Source organism: Akebia trifoliata, chromosome 8 (genome assembly GCF_017979445.1).
Source record: "Akebia trifoliata isolate Shusen 1 chromosome 8, ASM1797944v1, whole genome shotgun sequence".
Taxonomy (NCBI): Eukaryota; Viridiplantae; Streptophyta; class Magnoliopsida; order Ranunculales; family Lardizabalaceae; genus Akebia; species Akebia trifoliata.
The window spans coordinates 43,638,969-43,662,095 of NC_141382.1; the positions used below are offsets into that span (position 1 = coordinate 43,638,969).

Here is a 23,127-nt window from a genome sequence, read left to right on the forward strand (position 1 = left end):
CACTATCGAAGCAGAATGAGAGTGCTTCATCAAGTCCTCAAAGTTTTGACAGATTTTGAGTTCTATTGCCACTCCCAAACCAAGAAGAGGGACAATTGCATCAGGTTGGCAGCCCAGGAAGAACTTTCACCAAATCCTGGTACTACATTTTGAACGCATCTTATGGCATGCTCCTAGATAAAGTAGAACAAAGGAATAGTTTTGTTCATTGGTCAACCAAATAATGCCATCTCTCTTTAGGTGTACATCTTTTTTTACTACAATTACTTCTGCTAATTGTCAAGAACCATGTCTGACTAACAATGTGGTAGGAGAGGAAACAAACTGACTAACAATGTGAACAGCAACAACCACCTCCCAGCAGCAGCATCAGTCTCGCAGTAGCACTAGTAACCTCGCAACAACAATCTTGCAACAACCTCCTCATTGCAACAGCAGCAACTTCATTACAGCTTTAGCAAAAACATTGCAACAACAAAATTGCAATTGCAACTTCGATGATGATCTTGGGTGCACAAGATTTGTTTTATGAAATTTTTGTGACAATCCATGTGCAATAAATCGTAGATTTCAGCAACAACTTTGATGATGATATTGGGTGCACAAGGTCTGTTTGGTGAAAGGTTTGTGACAATCTATGTACAACTTTGATGATGATATATTGGTTTGCATGATCATGATTCTCTAATTATCACCTCTTGATTCTGATTTCTTCTCCTTTGGTAATCAATTTCATTTTTTTGTATTTTCTTTTGAGAATAGTATTACATTGGATCATTACCTTGATTTGGATTGCAATGTTGAGTGAACAAGATGATTCTCTTCAGTCCATTAGTATTCAACTTAACGGAAGAAATTACTCCCATTGGAGTTATGTGATGAAAATTTTTCTCAACGAAAAGAAGATGGGATATGTCACTGGTGGTTTGGTTATACCATTTAATAGGACAGATATGAAATATGTTGAATTATTAGCTACACGGGAAGTCAACAAATCCAAGATTATCACTTGGTTCAACAACTCTATTGAATAGTCCATTAGCACTCAACAGGCCAAATATGAGAAAGTCAAGGAGATTTTGGATTAATTATCGAGATTATTCACTCAATCCAACTTTGCAAAGAGATATCAATTGGAGACAGACATCAGGACAATTCGACAAGGAGATAAAACTCTTCAGGAGTTTTATTCAGTTATGACCAACTTTTGGAATCAAGTGGCTTTATGTGAAGATTTTGAAGCCCTTCAAGGTTTCATTCTCCACCGCAGCCCTTTGCCTTCTGTCAGCTTTGTTATTAGTAAGCTTCTGGCTGAGGAGGTGCGCCACAAGTCTCAAGCTAGTAAGGGCCTTCTCCATGCACCCACTCATGCAGTTATGGCAATTCCTTTTAGAACATCCTCGCATTTGCATAATCAGAGTTGACACAAATCGAATGTTGGCATTGATGAGTGTAGATTTTGCAAACAAAAAGGTCACTGAAGGCCCAATGCCCAATACTAAGTAGTTGTGGCCAACACTCTCAGCATCAAAGAGATCACCAGCACTCTCAGCATCAGAAGCATACTTCTGGATTTGACCAGTTTCACTCTACCACTGTTACTTTTCTCCCTAGACCAATCCCAGTAGTTGCTTCCTCTCCTGGTGATTTAGCAATATCTACTTCTACCTTGTCTGGACTTGGAGAATAGTTCTAAAAGTTTCTATCTACACAACCTCAGGCTTACACTTCTTCTTCACTTGTAGGTTTGACATCCTTAGCCTCCTCAAGTATACCTTGATTTACCTAGGATTTTGACTCAAGAGCTTCTCACCACACGACATATGATTCCTCCTTGTTTACTTCCTTATTGCCATCTTCATCTTTTGTTTTAGTTATGACTGCCGATGGCACTAGTATGTCATTAGTAGGTGTTGGCTCCACTCACATTTGACTCTTTCAGATGTTTATTGCATTCCTCAACTTACTTTGAGTCTTATTTTTGTTGGTCTATTATGTGATTTTGGATTTTCAATTCAATTCACATCTACCTCTTGTTATGTGCAGGACCTTCATTCGCAGAGGCTGATTAGGACAAGCTATAGAGAGTGAGATTTATACCTGTTGGAGGCACTTCATGTTCCAGTCGTTGCTGCCTCTAGTGTTGATCCATCGTCTTTCCATCTTATTTCTTCCTCTCCTAATTTTTGCTTATGGCATTCTCACCTTGGTCATATTTCTATTTCTAGGTTGAGATATTTAGTTTCCACTGGTGTCTTTGGAAACTTGCAAACTCATGATATTCAGATTGTAGTAGTTGCAAACTTGCTAAGTTCCCTTCTTTACTTTTTAAGAAAAGTATTTCAACTTCCCATATTCCATTTGATTTGATTCACTCTGATGTTTAGGGGTCTAGATATTATGTTTCTTTCATTGATGATTATATTCGTTATTGTTGAGTGTATCTACATCATTCTGATTTTCTTCATATTTTTAATAATTTTCGCACTTTTGTTAAAATGTAACACATAGCCGCTATTAAATGCTTTCAATGTGACTTGGGTGCATGGTTTCAAAACTCGTCCAAGACCGAGACGTATCACCCGAGTCGTCTCGGTATCTGGCATGGACAAGACAGACGGAAAAATCAATTTTTCGAACGAGATTTAAAACCCCATGTTTATTTTTCTCATTTTTTAACAAGATGTCTCAAACATATCAGAAAATTTGTCCGAGACAACTCAGTATCTAGCATGGACAAGACGCGAAACCGAGTTTTAAAACCATGCTTGGGTGTGGAATACACTTCTGGTGATTTTTCTCATCTTCTTGACTTTGATGAGACTATCCATCAATCTTCTTGACTGATACTCCCGAGCAGAATGGTGTTGCTGAACGCAAACACACGCACATTGTTGAGACCGCTCGTTCTCTTCTTCCTTTGCTAGTATTCCTAGTGTGTTTTGGGGTGAAGCAAGTATCACTATTGTTCACCTTATCAACAAAATTCTTACTACTCTCACCCCTGGCAGTTCTCCTTTGAAAGGATGTATGGTACAATTCCAAATTACTCTTGTTTGAAAGTCTTTGGTTGCACTTTTTTTGTTCTTAGACCCCATGTTGAACGTAATAAACTCTTTGCTCGATCTGTTATTTGTGTCTTTCTTGGCTATGGTAAAGGTCAGAAGGGATATCGTTGCTTTGATCCTATTACTCATAAGTTATATGTATTTCGTCATGTTGTATTTTTGGAACATATTCTTTTTTTCTTTATTCCTAATAGTTCTCATAGTCTCACTAAATCTGATCCCATTTACATTGATCCTTTTTCTGATGATGATGACATGTTACCCCTTGAATGTTCTACTCCCACACCACCCCCTTTATAATTGTTCATTGTGTAGATACTAATGGTCTTCCTCCCTCCTCGGACTACCATGAAGCTTCTAAGACTGAGGCTCATGTTCCTCCAAGATATCCCCAGCACATTCATAGGCATCCATAGAAATTGGGATTCTATAACTCTTGTTACTTTGATATTTTTTCTTCTTTTGTAGTGTTTGTTCACAATCTTTCATAACCAACCTCCCATAAGGAAGTTGTTCTTGAGTCCTTTTGACAACAGGCTATGGAAGAAGAACTTTTTGCTCTACATCAGATAGGAACTCGGGACCTAGTACCACTTCCAGCTGGCAAGTGTATTGTTGATTTTCGTTGGCTTTACAAAATCAAGATCAAGTCTGATAGCTCTATTGAGCGGTACAAGACTCGTGTAGTTGCAAAGGGCATCACTCAGTAGTATGGGTTTGATTATGAGGAGACCTTTTCTCTAGTGGCAAAGATGCCATTGTTTACATTCTCATTGCAGCTACATCTATTCATCAGTAGGCACTCTCCCAGCTTGATGTCAAGAATGCTTTTCAGAATGGGGATCTCCATGAGGAAGTTTACATGACCCCCCTCCTCGAGTGTTCCATAATCCTGGTGAGGTATGCAAACTTAGGAAGGCCTTATATGGGTCTCAAACAAGCTCCTCGAGCCCGGTTTGAGAAATTCTCTATAGTCGTGGGTTCACTTGGCTTCCACTCTAGCGATCCTAACCCTGCACTATTTGCTCGCTCCACCTATGCTGACCACATCTTTCTCCTTCTTTACGTTGATGATATGATTCTCGCATGTGATGACATTGATGGAATTGCTCAGCTGAAACTTCAATTGAGCCTTCAGTTTGAGATGAAGGATATAGGGCCCCTTCGGTACTTTCTTGGCATTGAGGTAGTCACCTCTCCTAAAAGCTATCTTTTCTCTCAGTCCAAGTACATTGCTGACACCATTAAGCTCGCTCGCATGACTGACTCTCGTATTGTTGAGACTTCTCTTGAGCTCAATGCACGGTATACCTTTTCTAATAGTACTCATCGGCCTAATCTGACTCTCTATCGCACCATAGTTGGCAGCTTGGTCTATCTCAACATCACTAGGCCAGATATTACACATGTTGTCCACATTGTTAGTCTGTTTGTTTTCTTTCCTACCACTATACATTGGGCAACAGTTGTTCACATTCTCCACTATTGTTAGTCAATTTGTTTACTCCTGAATAATTTTATCTCCTTGTCGAACTTCCTTGACGTCAGTCTCTAACTGATATTTGTTTGCAAAGTTGGATTAAATGAACAATCTTGATAAATAATCTCAAATCTCCTTAGATGTCTTGTATTTGGCTAGTTGAGTACCAGTGGACTGTTCAACAGAGTTGTTGAACCAAGTGATAATCTTGGAGTTGTTGACTTCCCATGTAGTCAATGACTCAACATATCTCATATCTGTCCTATTAGACGGTATAGCCAAATCACCAATAACATATCCCCACATATTCTTTCTCTTGGGAAAAAATTTCATCACATAACTCCAATAAAAGTAATTATTTCCATTAAATCGAACACTAATGGACTGAAGAAAATCATCTCTTTCATTCGACATTGCAATCCAAATCAAGACAATGATCTAATGTAATAACTATTCTCAAAAGAAGATACAAAAAGATGAAATCAATTACCAAAAGAGAAGAAATCAGAATCGAAAGGCGATAATTAGATAATCATGATCATACAAACCAATATCATCATCAAAGTTGTACATGAATTGTCACAAACATTTCACCAAACAAACCTCATGCACTTAATATCATCATCCAAGTTGATATTGAAATATATTGATTTATTGCACATGGATTGTCACAGAAATTTCTTCAAACGGATGTTGTGCACCCAAAATCACCATCAAAGTTGTTGCAAATTTGTTGTTGTTGCAATGCTTTTGCTGGAGTTGTAATGAAGTTGTTGCAATGAGAAGGGTGTTGCAAATTATTGTTACGAAGTTGCTAGTGATACTACAAGACTGATGTTGTTGTTGAGAGGTGGTTGTTGTTATTGCGAGGCTGCTACGAGGTTGTCGTTGTAGCAGCTGCGAAATTGTTGTTACTACCATAAGTAGAGGCTATTATAGGTTGTTACGGCCTACTACTGCTACGAAGTTGTTCTGCTACAATGAGTAGAGGCTGCTATAGATTCGAGATGTGAAAGTCAAGCTTTTATTTCAATCAAGATGCTTCGATTGAAATCTTCAATCCTAACGAGATGCTATAGAGCCCTAGAATCGGTGCTCTGATACTATGTTAATCAAATAGAAAGAAAAGAGAGAGATTCCTTTGCATTAGAAAACCTTACTCAATTACAAGGAGAGAATAGGCTTATATAGGAATGCCCAGAAATTAGAAAAATACAGAGATACCCTTACATACTCTAATATCTACATAATAAAACACAATTGAGTTGGAACAATTGTGTGTGACACAAACGTCCAATCAATACAGTGTTCTAGAAGACAAATTCAACTAAGACAAACCTCCCATTAAGCTATAGTGTCATGGGACCCACTTCTTTCCTTTATTTTTCACCTCCTCTTATTTTACTATATTTTTTCTTCTACCCCTTTAATCTACTTTATTATTTTTAATCTTTTACTCCTTTAGGCCATGCTTGGATTGGGAAGAGTGGAGAGAAGAGAAGAGGAGGGAAGAGAAGAAAAAAGAAACTCAATTTCTCTCCACCATGTTTGGATTGACAGGAGAGAACTTGGGATTACTTTGGAATTTTATAATATCATAAAAAAGATCTAGGGGCAGAGTTGGAATTATAAAATATTTATAAGGGTTTCTCTCCATTTCTCTATTCTCTCCACTTTTGAAGAGAAAGAAAACTAACATATTTTTCTCTCCTCTTCTCTTCAATTCTTTTCTCTTCTTTCCCCACTTAACAATCCAAACAAAAGAAATGGCAAGAAACTCATTTATTTTCTCTTCTCTCCATATATCTCAATCCAAACATAGCATTAATCTCAATTTTTTTTTAATAATAACCCTCCAACTCTATTTTTCTCATTTTTATCCCCTTAACCCAAAAGAGGATGCCCCCCTCTAACTTTACTATTTTCTCTTTTACCCCTTTAATCCACTTTATTGTTTTCATCTCTTACCCCTTTAATCTCAAAAAAATTTAATAATACCCCTCCCATTAAGTTATAGTTTCTTAGGACCCACTTTATTTCATTTATTCTTCACCTCCCCTAACTCTATTATATTTCCTCTTTTACCCATTTAATCCACTTTATTATTTTTCATCTTTTAACTCTTCAATCTCAATTTTTTTATAATAATACCCCTCCAACTTTATTTTTTTCACTCTTACCCCCTTAACCTAAGAGAGGATGCCCGTGCCGTAGTGTGACGACCATAACTTCTGTCACCTAAAGTTAGGTGTAAGCTCACCCCGGAGTTACCCGGGAGCACGCATGTAACAGTATGTAAGGCTCAATATGAAGCCATGTCAGCCCCGTGCCTGGGCATATCTGTTAGCTTAGAGGCACATGTCAACCCCGTGCTAGGGCATATCTGTTAGCTTAGTGGCATTTCTGTAATAAGAAGTATGACCGGCCTCCACTTTTAATGTTTCCTTCTGAAAACCTAGGAAAGGAATATTATACACCTTGTAGGAAAGGTGTCTAGTGCTTCCAAATCCCCGGCCTACACCCATATTGACTGAAGCCCTCAAGTCCAGCTGCATGGAAGTCCCGCGTGTCATAGGATCATCTATTGCTTTGTAACATACATTTATGCTTTTGTAACGCAGTACCCCGTGTAATCAATATTATATCAACAAAGTTGCCTCCGGACTTTGCCTCATGTTGCCTTGTGTACTTGTTTGCTAGCTACGTTTGTGGTGTACGATCATTTTTACAGGCTTGCAAATGGATTGACACCCCTTGCGCTGCACGACCTCGCTTCGAAAGAATACGACCAAGACAGTTGGTATCAAAGTTACAGTTGTTTGAGCACAATTGGTATTTCAACCACGTTGGTTCAAGTTCACGTTGGTTTTATCCCCAAACTCTTCCCCCAGTTTCCATTAGTTCACGCGAACAATGACAAGAGGAGCTGCAAGTACCGCGGACAAACCCGCTCGAAACACACCTCCACCACGTACAAACAAGAAGCACATTGAGGTATTAAAAGAGAAGGTAGCCATACTATCCGGTCTCGTTGATGGTATTAAGCAATTAGATGGTCACCAGAACACGCTGGAAGAAGAATCCGCGACCCTCAAAGCTAGAATAACTGACCTCAAGGAAGATGCCCGAGGAAACCTAGCCGACTTACAGGAATAGATTACGGAGCTCACTACAAAGGTAGGTCTCCTGGTCAAAGTCGTCGGTAATGAACGGCCTACCGGTAGTGATGCTTCTCCCTCGCGGTTGTGAGTCCCCGAGCCACGCGCCTTCAATGGTGCACGCGATGCGAAAGAGCTCGAAAATTTTCTGTTCGACATGGAACAGTACTTCCATGCAACTCGTCCGGATTCAAAAGAGGTAAAAGTAACAATTGTTTCTATGTATCTTGCAGGTGACGCTAAGGTATGGTGACGAACAAAGTACACCGAGATGGAAAGTAGCCAATGTTCCATCAATACATGGGAAGACCTCAAAAGGGAGCTGAAGAATCAGTTCCTACCCGAGAATGTGGAGTTCATTACCCGCAGAAAGTTGAGGCAACTCCAACAGACAGGTATAGTGCACGATTATGTCAAGCAGTTTTCCGACTTGATGCTTGATATCCGTGACATGTCAGAGAAAGACAAGTTGTTCTCGTTTACAGAAGGGCTCAAGCCTTGGGTTCAGACAGAACTACAAAGGCAACGTGTGTAAGATCTCATGACTGTTATTGCCACAGCTGAGCGGTTGACGGATTATTCTCCCTTGGATGGGAGTAGAAAGAATGTACCCCCTCCGTCGAAAGGGTACTCTCCGCAGCGTAAACGCACTAATGGGTCTTCCAAAAGTAAAAATGGAGGATCTAGACACAGTCCAAGCAGGAGATCCCAACGGGATTCCTCCCCTTCGAATAACACAGGTACCCAGTCTACCAATCACCGCAACAAGATTCTGTGTTACTTGTGTGATGGTCCTCATATGACGTTCAAGTGCCCACAGTGAACCAAACTGACTGCACTACTAGCCTCCCAGAGTGACCCTAGTCACGAGAGTACGAGTGGGCGAGATCATGAAGATTCTCCTCACATGGGAGTTTTGCATCTATTGAATGCAATGAAACAGACATCTGAAACTCAGAATAGACGTCAACAGAAGGGTCTTATATATGTCGATATTGAAGTTGGTGGCAAAACCACCCAGGCAATGGTTAATACAGGAGAAATGCACAGCTTCATTACCCCCACAGAAACGAAGCGCCTCAATATCCAGCTAGATAAGGGTTCAAGCCGCATGAAAGCTGTAAAGTTATCCAAGGTTCAGCCAAGTCAGTATCCATCAAGATAGGTACATGGAAGGGTAAGCTTGATTTACTCGCAGTTCCGCTCGATGAGTTCAGAGTTGTCATTGAGATGGATTTTATGCGACAGAACAGGGTTGTACCGATGTCATTGGCCAACACATTGGGCATGCTAGGTGAATGTCCAAACTTCGTTCCCGTCTCCACAAGCAAGGAAGAGGGAAAGTTGATTTCAGCCCTTCAATTAAAGAAATGGTTGAAGAAAAGTGAGCAACTGTACATTGCTACCTTGAAAGTTGAGTCTGAAGAACAGGACCATAGTTCAACACCCACACAAGTTACACAGGTTTTAGCAGAAGTTGATGACGTGATAGCGAATGAGCTTCCGAAGACACTACAGCCACGTAGGTCGATAAATCATCAGAATGAATTGTTGCGTGGTTCCACACCTCTTACAGAGAGGCCTTTCAGGATGAATCTTCCAAGACTAGCTGAGTTGAGCAAGCAACAGAAGAAGTATGGGTCTTTGCAACGTTGTGTCGATTATCAAGCGTCGAAGAAAATCACCATCAAGAACAGGTATCCTATCCAACCGGTTGATAACTTATTTGATAAACTTGGGACAACCAAGTACTCTTCAAGGTTGGGTTTGAGATCAGGTTACTGTAAAATTCAAGTTGCAGATAAAGCCCCTCAATTACTTTGTTAGAGTGTCAACAAAAATTGGGATGTGCCCAAGAGTATTATCAGCGTCAGAGATTCAAGAGTCACAAGGAAGTTATGGGACGGACCGTGCAAATTACTTGGATTTCAGTTTGACTTTCCAAACAGTGGACATCTTCAAGTAGATTGGCCAACGGAGAGATTCAATTCTGCGTTGGAATATTTTAGACATCTTGCCAATGCCGACCATGAGAATTGGACGAATTTGTTCAATTCCAACTTTCAGAAGAACTCTTCCTCCAACAAGAGTGTTTTTTAACTTATCACAGGCCTACAGTGTTTAACTTCTCACACTATTGTTTCAGGCTACAAGAAACACAGTCTAAGGACGTACAGGTTTGCTAAACTCTGGTTACCATACACGTTACGCAGCATTCACTCTATCATCCATACAAGAAGTCTCAGGCCGTACCATGCAGATCTAGGAGATCCCGTGCGCAGCATTTCAACACGTACATTTTCTCATTCAGCTACTCAGTCAGAGCGTATTGTCAATAAAGTTCTCGAAGACGTCAATTCAGCAGCAGTTCAATCCAGCAACAGCAGTAGCAGCACGTGGAGTACTTCGTCAGACAGAAAAACATGCCAGAATTTGAAGCTACACAGAAGAGTGCAGAGAACCTACAACCTTTCAAGCAAAAGATTGAAGAGTTTGTCAGGTCAATGCGACGAGGACATCTACAGAATAGGTAGGGGATTCTGTGACGGCCATAACTTTTGTCACCTAAAGTTAGGTGTAAGCTCGCCCCGGAGTTACCTGGGAGCACCCATGTAACAATATGTAAGGCTCAATATGAAGCCATGTCAGCCCCGTGCCTGGGCATATCTGTTAGCTTAGAGGCACGTGTCAACCCCATGCTAGGGCATATCTGTTAGCTTAGTGGCATTTCTGTAATAAGGAGTATGACCGGCCTCCACTTTTAATGTTTCCTTCTGGAAACCTAGGAAAGGAATATTATACACCTTGTAGGAAGGGTGTCTAGTGCTTCCAAATCCCCGGCCTACACCCACGTTGACTGAAGCCCTCAAGTCCAGCTGCATGGAAGTCCCGTGTGTCATAGAATCATCTATTGCTTTGTAACGCACATTTATGCTTTTGTACGTATAATCAAATATTATATCAACAAAATTGCCTCCGAGCTTTGCCTCATGTTGCCTTGTTTACTTGTTTGCTAGCTACGTTTGTGGTGTACGATCATTTTTACAGGCTTGCAAGTGGATTGACACCCCTTGCGCCGCACGACCTCGCTTCGAAAGAATACGGCCATGACACGTAGGCATGGATGAACTCTAGTACTCTAATATATTCTAACAACTTCTACATTTAGCATATACAAAAGACAAAGTCCATATTTGAATAAGAAGTGAAATTTTAGCTCTAAATAAAATTTCCAAATAACTCTACATGAAACTGATACATGGACACGACACATATATTATGACCACAACTAAAACGCAAACATGATAAGTTGATTACAAACCTGGCCACTCTGTAGATCAACAGAAATCATCATTCCTGGACCTAGTCGGCCTTTCATTGTGACTTTTGATTCATCCATTGGAAGGACACCAACCTACACAAGAAGATATGGCACAATTAAGAAGGTCCATTTACATGCGAAAAAGATACAATTATAAATTGCTCCAATTAAATGATAATACGAAGTCTCGACAATCAAGTATCAAACTGGACATAGGTCAACAGAAAAATACAACCTACCATGGTTCCCATACAGTTATTTAATCATTCAAGCAAACAAATATTAACCAAATAACCTTTTGATTTCTCCAAACAAATCAAAGAGTTACGGTTTGAAGGAAAAGAGAGAATGTTTTTGTGTCTACTTAACAAGTGGAACTAGAAAGCTTATAAACATCTCTAACTTCATATGTAGGTAAAAAGATCCAAGACTTAACAAATAAAAAAATAAAAAAAGACAACTCGGCAATTCAGGGAATTGGGCTTTAACTTCAGAAAATTGTTAGACAATAAAACCTAATTTATTCTTAATTTAGGGTTTACTTTCACTTAACCTCTTAAGCAAGAAAATACCAATTAATCTTTTAATCAGAACCAGCTTTATACAGAACAGGAATATAAAGGACATCAAGTGTTTCAGTGGCCGATCAGATTGCTTATTGTTCTAATAAAAAGGGCGAGGCCACACAAAATGTGATGATTGTGTGTTCGTTTGATATGTGATTCACTTGTAAATGAACCAGGTGGGAGGGAACAGCACATGATTCACGTATTATGGATTCTAAAATCAATTTTCAGAAACTATATAGCCAAAAGAGATTCTGGATTCTGAAAAACAGTACTATAATCTGATTCTGACAATCCATAATCAAAATTGAAAATCAGGCTCTACAATCTGACCCAAATGTCACCTAAGACTCAAGTACAAGATGTCTTCCATTAATGGCATCAGGTCATTTGATCTCATGTGGAAATTTACATGGAAGATTCCTTACATCTTATGTTAGGGTCTTGGAAGAAAGCAACAGTCAAGTCTTTGAATACCTTAGCCGAACAGTGGCAGAGATGTGCAAGGATATGTAGGGATTTTAAAGCATGACAATCCATTTTGAAGGGAAAAAAAATAGAACTATGTTTACTGATGTTTGGTAGATTGTTAAGTTGTAGTATTCCTGACCGTTATTTTCCTTTCTTTTTAGTTAGGGAAGCTGCTCCATTATTTGTAAATTCTCTTTTCTTGTAATACAAATCCCATTCGTTATCAATCAGAAAAATAGCAATTTTTAACATAGGAACTCTTTTCAGTAAGTTTGTATAATATAAAACCATTTGTCAGTATATGGACAAAATAAAGCTAGTAACGATAAAGAACCAACCTCAGATGCAACATAGACAACATTATCCACTGTTCGCCAATACCGAGCAGGACGAAGGCCATTCCGATCAAGACAAGCTCCAACCGTTTTCCCATCACTAAAACAAATGAATGAGAAGCAAATAAAAACTAAATGATACAAGAAAATATCATTTTCATCAGAATTTTCCACAGAACATCTTTCACATAGAATAAACTTTTTAGTTGCACTACCCAATATCCCAATATGGCTTTTGAGTAGTATGCAAATGTCAAGACACACCCAATATCCCAATATCATCTGATACAGAAGACCATTTAAATGGTAACATACTACCCAAAAGCCATTATCGACTGTTAGAGGATTCCACTCACAAAGTTTGGAGTTATAAAATGATCCCAATGCTTATAAATGGTAAAAAAAATAAATATGTAACAATATAGTTTTGCCAAAATGCAAAAATAGTTTCCAGTTCCCGAGCTTTTAATAGACAGGCTTTGTCATCCACCATTACAGAGTCATTGGCTCTTCTCGGAATCCTGACCCAATTTAAGCAATTAATTACTCCCCAAGTGAAAGAGGTGGGAAGGGAGTGTTACTAGAATGTTGAACAGGGAGTAAAAAGATCATAAAGAGGACCCATCACAACACCTATTCCACACCAGCTTGTCCAAATTGTCAGACCAGGAAAGGAACACTCCCTTCTCAGTAGAGGTAATTTGGAAAATGAGTTAGCAGACTCCTCATAAACAGGGTACGGATAAGTGAGATCTATGTTACAACAATTAATTTTTGTTCTCTTTCTTTTTGTTTCTTTTTTTCCTTTTATTGATAAATGGAAATTTATAGTCGTTCACTTTCGATTTTGCATCTACTTGCAAACCGAAATAGTATTCCTATAAAGAAAATACTCATACAAGTGTAAAGAAATATATTCCATATTAAGAAAAAACTGTTTTGGATGTTCCCTTTGATGGTGTTACCTGAATAAGAGCAAAGCCGGTCCGTCCCAGGCCTCCATTTGACCCTTGTAATAATCGTAAAAATCAACAACCTAAAAATTAAAAAGATAACATATAAAAAAAAAAAAGTAAGTTTTTCTTGTATAGAATTAAATTGACTCTAACCAAAAAGTGGAGATAATAATTTCCAAGGTCATGACGTAAAAAAACAAAAAATCAAACTCTAAAATTTATGGAATTACATTAAAACCAAACCATAACCTCAAAAGTAATCCATCACCATGTACAAGACATGCTGAAAGTAATGTATAAAAAAGTTCTTTGCCTTGCACATTTTTGTATCCATGAATTACCAATGAAAACTACCTCAGGATATTTTATCATCAAGGTTGGATGATTCTTGTATGCCTCTGGGACAAGAATCATAAGAGCTTCCTCTGGATTACGACCACTTTTTATTAAAAACTGATCAGAACAAATAAAAGAAAAAGAAACTGAGTTAGTTCAAAAAAGGAACAAAGTATGGAAGAAACTTTATGGAAACTAATAAACGATTAAATGAGTCGTGGATTAAACAAAAGGGAAAAATAGAGAAAAACTAAGAAAGAACAGAGAAAAATCTTAAAACAGATGCATTGTTAAAAATAAATAAATAAATAAATAAAGAACCTGCAAATCAAGCAACTAATAATTAAAATGCACTCATGGATATTCTTGGCCTAGAATTCATAAAGTCCACCAAATTTTCTCAATGTCTATTCAACATTTTTCCTAGAGGCGTGAGTTGTTATACTGAAGTTAATTCCAAAGTCATGGCCCACACTACACTTGAGATTGGTAGCTACAGTGGTAAATTGCCAATGCAAGTTCATCTCTCATGCCTACAGTGCTTTATGTGTCCATAAGATCAGCATCCCATTAGCCTTTAATCCTTTCTTTCATGAGAAGACAAAAAACAACATATTGGGATCAACCGCCGCATCTTTCAACATCATGATTATGGTGACGCTCTTCCTACCCTTCATTTGCTCCTATGTCAACCTTCTTATTTCTTTACAAACTCATATTCAATGACAAATTTCCATTACCTTCTAGAAAAGTGTTTGAGGCTTTACTCTTCTATACTCTGACTTCAAGGCAGGTGTTGGGAGTATAAGAATTGTAAGGGAATAATTGTACTTTGAAAAGGTAATCTAGTCGTTTATTTTTGTATTTATACATCTCCATCAAATAAACTAAAACTTCTACCAAGGCATTTACGTGATAAATACCTGTCTTTTAATCAAGTTTGTTTTTCTTTCTCTTTACTTTTTTTCCTGGTATCTTACAGTTTCTCTTTTTTTGCATTATGTCATCCAAATAAAATTGCTGTTAGAAATGAATAAAGACCTCAATAGAAAGTATGCAATATGTAAAAAAAGAAATGCCCATACCTCTGCTGCACTATCAAGGTTTGCGGAATCAGATGCCCTTGGGTTACCGAAAGGGCTAATTTCATTTTCACGACCACGCCAAACAGGGGATTTGAGTGAGGTTTCTCGAGATTGCATCCAGTTCAAGTTACCCTACACAAAAATTAGAGTTATTTACAAAATGATCAATACATGCATGAAGCAAAAGATGAGTACAAATAAGTAGCAAATTAGAAGAATGCAAACCTGTATTGTGTTGATCTCTCCATTATGACCAAGAAACCTCATTGGCTGTGCAAGAGGCCACCTAGGACTAGTATTTGTGCTGTATCTCCGATGATAGATGGCAAAAGGAGATTTGTAAAGGTCACTCTGGAGATCAGAGTAGAATTGCCCCAGAATTTCTGACCTAAGCATACCCTTGTAAACTACCGTTTGATTGGACAAGGAACAGAAATAAAGCTCATCACCCCACTTTTTCGATTTGGCTGCTCTTTCAATCAATTTCCGACAGATGTACAATTCTCTTTCAATATCGTCAATACTCTCTTCTTTCACAACTTTAACAAATACTTGCTGTATATTGGGCATGGTTTCTTTTGCATAATAACCAACCACAGATATATTTACAGGAACAGGCCTCCATCCAAGAACCTCAAGACCTTCTTGTCTAAAAGTATTTACAACAACTGCAGAAATAAAAAAGCATTTGCTCTCAGAAACAGATTACAACAAAAAACAGAATGATGACAGGCATACTAGAACTTGCTGTAATAATTACAAAAAGCATAGAACCAAGCACAGAAATATGTGAAAGTTGGATGGTTAAAGTGATGTCACTATAATTTCCACATTAAGAAAAGAAAAACAAACACAGAAATATTTTTCAACAATACATAAAAGAATCCTTTTACTGGGCAGACTCCAAACCCACATACTATTTGCATATTCTCCCATAGTTGAGATAACTCTCTCCAAACTTTACTTCTTCAACTTCGTTAATTTCTCCCTTCACCAAACCATTTATTTTTAGATGACAGGAATATCCTCACTAGCAACAGACTGTATAAATTAAAGAAGGATAATTATATTGTTCAATGTTTTTGACATAAAGCGTCCAAAACCATTGAGATATTATTCATCTTTAAAAGAAAAAAATACCCCTCATTTGCAATTGGATGAGGTACATTTGTTTTGTAAATAAGATTTAAAAAAAAAAAAGGATATGACAGTGCCGAGTGGTATTGGACAGAAATAGCACCCAACACCCTTAAGATTGTGCAGTAAGTATATTGAAAACCCGGAAATCATGGCAGGTTCCCTTGCTATTGCAAATGGTACAAATTGAATCGGTCCACGTGTATGCCACATGGACTGGCTATGGAGTGAAGTGACAAAATAGTACCAACATGAAGGGGACAAAGAGGAGGAAGGTCTAGAAGCCAAGGGGTTATCATGACCCACACAATTGTGCATTCTGCACCGTCGTCACCAAAAAATGGGTTGTCGATGAGAGGTGCATGATAGCAATTTATAATCTATTTACTTTTTAGAAGAGAATTTTACGATACCAAACTAAGAGAAGGCCTTTTCACCCACACATTCCATTTTGTCCCGCTTCCTCTCTTGGAGCCTCTCCTTCATGCCTGTTGTTTTTTTTTCCCCTTAGACTAGTACAAATGACCCCAAACAACCATTGAGGTGGTTTAGGTGGGTAGCCCGGTCCACTTCACCATTACCCTAGGACTTGAACTTACACTGAATCCACGCTTCAACACAACCTAAAAAATCTTCACTCGAGTTGAATTTGGGCCCACATATACCAAGTTCAGCTCCCATGTTTTTAAACTCTACGCATCAAGAACCCACAATGGTAAACTTAAATTCTCGTCATGGAGATGTCGTCTTTAAACGATGCCACCTCTGGGCAATATCGCCTCCAACATTAGGGGAGAATATGTGGATATTGCTTGGTTTGAGGCCTGGCCAGTAAGACTCGTAAATTTCTTCCATGTTTTGTCACCGCTATCCCAAATCCTTTCCTCCATTAAAAAAGAATACACTGGCAAACGAAAATACAACACAACAAAGCCTTATCCAAAGATTTGAGGTCGGTTAAACAAATCTTGCTCCTCTAACCCACTCTGTTCAGAACCAACTCTTCTATTATTGAAATCTTCATAACTACTTTCACTATCTCTACCACGTACTTTTGGGATCTTCCTCTTGGATGGATAGCGAAAAACAGGGAAATTCATGGTTAATATTTATGTACTTTCACAAACAATCACCATATGCTGAATGAACAAGAAAGAGCAATGAGAAAATAACAATATGAAGTGTACTGAAATAAAGATCATTCAAAGTAAAGACTTTGCAAACTTTCTGACATGTCATTTATGAAGGGAAAACAGGCACAGACATAAATTTGTTGATGGGTATATCAAAGGAGAGAAGGGCTATGTGTCAAAATGATATCTCTAGAGCACGTTAACTTGTAGCTATATTCTAGCAAGTTATGTTCTACACAGATAGTGTTATGCACCAGACATGGATACCTTGTCTAGAATGTAATGGAAAGGGTAAGCATGCATACACATGTTTGCATATTAATATGAATTCTGAAAAATAGAGAAGCATAACATTGTTAAATGAAATGCCGTAACCACCTTTTTTGGCCTCTTTCATGGAGTCATCGTCTTTGGGAAGAAAAACCATTCCCACACCTGTGTGTGACTTATCCAAAGAAGCAAGCCCTTGTTTATTGGCCCAATTGTTATATAAATCCCATGGAATAGACGTCATCAGCCCAGAACCATCACCAGAGTCATTATCAGCTCCACAGCCTCCACGATGTTCCATACAGCCAAGGGCTGTAAGGGCATCCTTAATAATCTCATGACTTGCTTTGTTTTCCAAATTCGCAATGAACCCAACTCCACAAGCTCCTCTTTCTGAAATTATGTCACTCAAGTTTGCAACCTGATAATCACATCGAAGTTAGAATACCACATAGAAAGCACATAACAAGTATAGCAGCATCCAACATTGCATTAATAGCCCCAACCCAGTATCCCAAATGGACAATCCATGAACTGCTACGTAGAACGGATAATACATTAAATTTTCCTATCAGCGTATACTTGACAAAAAGACAAGATTTAATTGGATTATATATCTGACTGCACCATGTTACAGAAGCACATGAAATTACTTTCTGAAAGGAAAAGAAGATCTTCAGGGGAAATTTTGATCCAAAGTGGAAAAAATGCATTTTTTTGTTAGCCTCGGACATCATTCTCTCAAAAATCTTTTGCGCCACAACAAAAAAGAAAGAGAGAACGAGGACTTATTTTCTCAAGTATAGCTTCTAAAGCAACCAATTGGACATCATTCACCAAAATAGAAAAGGAAGCAAGTGTGTCAAATATACGGATCTACCTTCTCAACGTAGAAACTAAAACCATTCTCAACATAGTCCAAGAAATCCCAATTACCATTAAAATATATACCTTCTCCATCAACCTTAACCCTTCTTATGCGAGAGGACTGAAGGTCAAGGTAATCAAACCCTAGAAACCAGGATATTGGAAATGCTTATACATGCTACCTAATAATGGGTCTGAAATACATGATATCTTTTGTCCTTGCTTTTTAGTAATAAGAACATATGCGCTATTGGAACAATAATCAAGATAGCATCATCTTGGAATGCTTGAACCATATTCACTCAATATCACCTCCCAACAACGGTTGAAGATGGCTAAGGAAAATCAATCCAGTCTAGGAGCCTTATCCCCTCTAATTGATGAGGACATCTGAGATCATGGGCCTTTTCCATTGTGCCATTAGTTAGAGTTTATGTTTTATTTAGTTTTATATTTAGGATGGTCTATTTTAATTATTAGGATCAATATTTAGGCTTATTTTCATGTTATATTAGTCCATGATCATAGAATAGATGTTTGGGAGCAATTTGGTAACTTTATCATGCCTTTCAACTGAGTTTTCATAGGCTCGAATTTCAAAGAATATAAAGTTACAAGATTGGGACATATATGGTATTTTTGGTTTTGTTATATTTAAGTTTTATTTTCAAATCCTTTTATGTTAATTGGATGGCTGGGATTAGATTAAGATTTTGAGTCTTATATAAATATTATTTCAGATTTTTATTTTTAAAAGAGATTAAATAAAACTTACAGGTTCTTCCAGAGATTGGATGTGTGGTGTGAAGCCATAGCTCTTCTTGGAGTGAATCCAATGTACAATTCATTTTCTTTGTGTGATTCCAAGCGGTAATAATCATTTATCTTCATCATCTCCCTCTTCTTGATCTTCTTCTCTAGATTTTTTTTTTTTTTTTTTGTCAATTGAACTTGTTGTCCAAACATTTACAACCACTATTTTCTTGGCCAAATCCTTTTTAAACCCTAATTCCATCATCGAAAACTCTCTCCCCCCCCCCCCTCCTCCCTAATCAATAGCACACATAGGGCTGACCAATCTATACATCTATCACATGACCTTATTTTTATATCTAATTCTTACAGCCCATTTATTCCAAACCTTGCCTTAACTCTACAACCCTCCTAACCAATTAGGAATCCTCAAACTCCATCAAGAAACCATACCTCACTTTCCCATCTTCCTACCCCACCAAATATAACCCGATACCAACCCTTTAACCTTATTACAACATTCCATAATTGCAAAACTTTGCATTTAGTCTTTCAAGATATAACTATGAAAAGAAAAGACTGTTCATAAGAGCATTCGTATTCCTACAGGTTTATCTTTAACTTCTACAAATAATCAAATTCTTTCCAAATAGTGATGAACAGAAAAGACAAAACGGTAATGTTAATGGAACAAAGAATTCTCTAGTCCTCTAGGAATATGAATGCTCTTATGTTGCCCGGACACAGCAAGGACAGGGGACCCATACAGTGTGGATAACAATACTTAAAACTTAGAATTGAAGTATCTGGGTAACATATTCTCAATTTCCATTAATACAATGTAATCACCACTACAAAGTGGAAAAGCAAATGAAAACATGAGTCCTGGGATATAAATGATAATAAACCGGATTGTGATTCATCTTGTGTGCCACCTATGTACCTCAATTTCTGTTATTTCTGTTCCTGTTTCTTGTCCTACATCTTTATCATTCTATCAACACATCAATACCTTTTTAACTAAACAATTCAACTCGACACAAATTTCCTAATTTAGAATTCTAATACAAACTCCATAGTCCAATTACGATCTCCATTCCTTATCAAATAAGTGAGAAACCACCATTACAACTACTACTCCAACATAGTTGACTAACAAACTACGTGATACTGCAAGAACTTCGATCACCATTTTAATGGTGTTTGAGGTCTTCGCAGTTCAAATTTTTTCATTATTGTAAATACAAGAATCAAAAGCAAATTAACTAAAAATTAAGCATTTTAGGATCGAATTTGAACCAGATACTAACTAAAACAAGTCGAGCGAAAGAGAAAACACGTACCTTTGGATCGGATTTCTTGTTTAAAGGAATGTTTTTGCCTTCCGAGTGAAGAACAGCTCTCACAGATGACCAAGTCTTCCTTGTCGACGAAGGTCCCCAAGCGCTCCCGCTTCCGACTCCAATCTTCCGTCTCGTCCTTTTCGATTTATAATACGGACAGATGAAATCCCCGAAGAGGATTCCTTTGTTGGCTAAGAATACTGAGTTCGAGTTCGATGGAGAGAGATTGGCTGCGACGCCATTAGAGTGTAAGGAATGTGTGATGGGAACCATTGATTGAAGAGCCATGGCTGCTCGGAGAGACTCGGAGAGAGAGAGAGAAAGAGAGGATCGTGTGGAGAGGGAAGAAAATGTATATTTTGGGATAAAAAAAGGGGGGTGGAGAGAGAGAGATTCGGAACAGCTCGCCTCCTCTCGCGTCTACCTCTCGAAGCCTGAAGGACTGTCCTCAAGTGAAATCAGCTTTTGCTTAATGTGTTTCACGTGTCCCGTCGTTAGTGATTGATGTATGGAGAGTCTATTTAATAACATGAGACTTGTAACATTGGATATTTCCTCACAGTGGAGTGTAGATTTCGAGCTTGTTTTGGGAATTTTGACACGAGTTATTTCGCTTTACCGGTTGTCGCCGGTTTCCTGGAGTCTGGGGTGACTTTTCGTCAGCCGGTTACGTGCGGGGGATCAGTTGTTGGTACTTACGTGTCAATAACACGTAATTTGGCGGGCAGGGGGGGATCGTTTGGTATGGCCATGTAGGTTCTGGTGTTAATCCATATATATAATCCATGTAAAATGTGAGAGGTGCTATTGCCAGACCAACTTTTACTAATTTCGTACCGATTCTTATGTAAATAATCATAGAATTTTGCACAATTGGTGCGACGTTAGTAAAAGTTGATGTGGAGATAGTAACACTAAAATATAAATTTGACTGCACGGTAATAAGAGCTCAACACCAACTTTGACCTTAAACATAATCACAAAGTCAGATTAAATATTTAAATCGACAAGAAAAAATTTTAGAAAAAAAAAAAAAAATAGAAAAAAAAATGGATTAAAAAATACATATTAATAATTTTATATATATATTAATAATTATATTCATAAAATCAAGTTATTACCATCAAATTCCATATATTTTACATTTATGAATCACTAAATTCTATTATGTATCAAATCCTACATTGAGAAAATAATAAAGTGTTTAATTTATTTATTTTTTCCTCTGAAAAGAAACAGAATAAAATGATCTTTTTTGTTACAAAAGAAAAAAAAATCATATTTTTAAATCATTTTAATCAACAAAGACGTAAGACGCATTCTAAACGTGTTTTTTCAAAACATCTTTGTTTTCTGTTACTATGACCTTAAATACACAAATATTAAGATGGTGAAAACATAAATAAATATTGGAGATGTGATTCTATATTTAACAAAGAAACAAGATTCACCCATATATTTGTGATAACAACCGATGATAATCATGATATCTAACGCTCCAACAATAATAGCAATTGGTTGAACATCGTGTCCAATATATGTTAATAGACACTCAAATTTTTTTGTTGCAATGTCTGAATGAGTGTTTGTGATACCAACCATCATAAACTTAGTTTGTGGTTTTATGATGATTGATACCACAAATTTTCATTATCTCAATGGATCCAGTGACATTATCAAATACAATATAATCAATTGGTCTAGAAGAGGGTGTAAAGGTGCAACCCATACCACAAATCAATCCCCATAATCCATAATTGCAATTAATAGGATTGTCGATGGACGGGTTTGGCTAAGTCTTTGCCAATACTTAAAGAGATGAGACATACCCAATTCCCTCATAAACTCCTAACATGTTTGATCTATCCAAACCCTAGTTTGGTCAAAACAGGTAGAGATTGAGTTTCAGGTTTTGTAAAATTAATTAATTATTTAATAAAAGATATTTACGAAAAAGTGATCAACTTATGACAAATTTACGAATCCAACTCACTATTCATATTAATTACCAAAACATGAAAGATAACGAATTCAAAGGTTTTTAAAATGACAATTTCACTTCAAACCTATGAAATAGTCACTTCGTTCTAGATTTTTTTTAACGAAAACATGATTATTTACGTTTTGGTAATTAAAATGAAAAGTGACCAAAATCATAAATAACTCATTTTCAACTCATGAATTAATAATTCACCCCTTTAATAATCTATTTTTGTCATGGATAATCAGACAATTATTTTTTAAATCACTTCCATTATTTATATATATTCCTTTATAATCATTTCAAAGTCATCCCCATAAACCATGCTAATATCATTAGCAAATTGTATGAGCCTATTCTTCTTATTTCACTTTTGTCTTCTTCTTTTTTTCTCGTAAACACCAAGCTTAACTAATTTTAGAATCGAAAATTTTACACGTGAGGTTCAAAAGCATGTGGGCCATACAATATTTTCCAAATAAGGATTAATAAGTTCACATCAGAATCGACTTTGACTAGTTCCCATTTTTTTAGAATCCCAAACAGGCCCTAATTAATGTCTTCAAAATGACTATCTTAGGACCCACTTTTAACATTTGAAAAATATCTCATGAACCTTTCCTAGATTTGAAAAGGCATGACGAATGCAATTTATTATTTTTTGCTTAACAATTTTTAAATAGTGGTGATAATATGACTCGCCAAGTTGCATACTCAACTGACTCTCCTAGTGTGGATAAGTTTGATAAACCTGTATGCCTCGGGATACACTTTTTTATGAGGAAGTGCAATCATGTATCTTGAGACGCACAAATCTACTATTCCTGAGCTTGTCATGTTAGGGAGTCAATTGAGTATGCCACCTA

At 37.3% G+C, this 23,127-nt stretch overlaps 1 protein-coding gene across 1 annotated transcript in view; it reads right to left on the minus strand.

Moving 5' to 3' along the window:
• The window catches only part of LOC147397005 (ferredoxin-dependent glutamate synthase, chloroplastic-like), a 38,874-nt gene extending 18,129 nt beyond the window's left edge, over window positions 1-20,745 (minus strand). The window contains exons 1-8 of the mRNA XM_086452373.1: window positions 20,281-20,745; window positions 17,426-17,738; window positions 15,003-15,445; window positions 14,778-14,909; window positions 13,711-13,809; window positions 13,366-13,436; window positions 12,404-12,500; window positions 11,029-11,121 (exon numbers count right to left, since the gene is read on the minus strand). Of these exons, the coding sequence (XP_086308499.1) occupies window positions 11,029-11,121; window positions 12,404-12,500; window positions 13,366-13,436; window positions 13,711-13,809; window positions 14,778-14,909; window positions 15,003-15,445; window positions 17,426-17,738; window positions 20,281-20,568 (1,536 nt within the window). The 5' untranslated portion in view covers window positions 20,569-20,745. The remainder of the gene's footprint in view (window positions 1-11,028; window positions 11,122-12,403; window positions 12,501-13,365; window positions 13,437-13,710; window positions 13,810-14,777; window positions 14,910-15,002; window positions 15,446-17,425; window positions 17,739-20,280) is intronic.
• Between the last annotated feature and the right edge of the window lie 2,382 nt (window positions 20,746-23,127).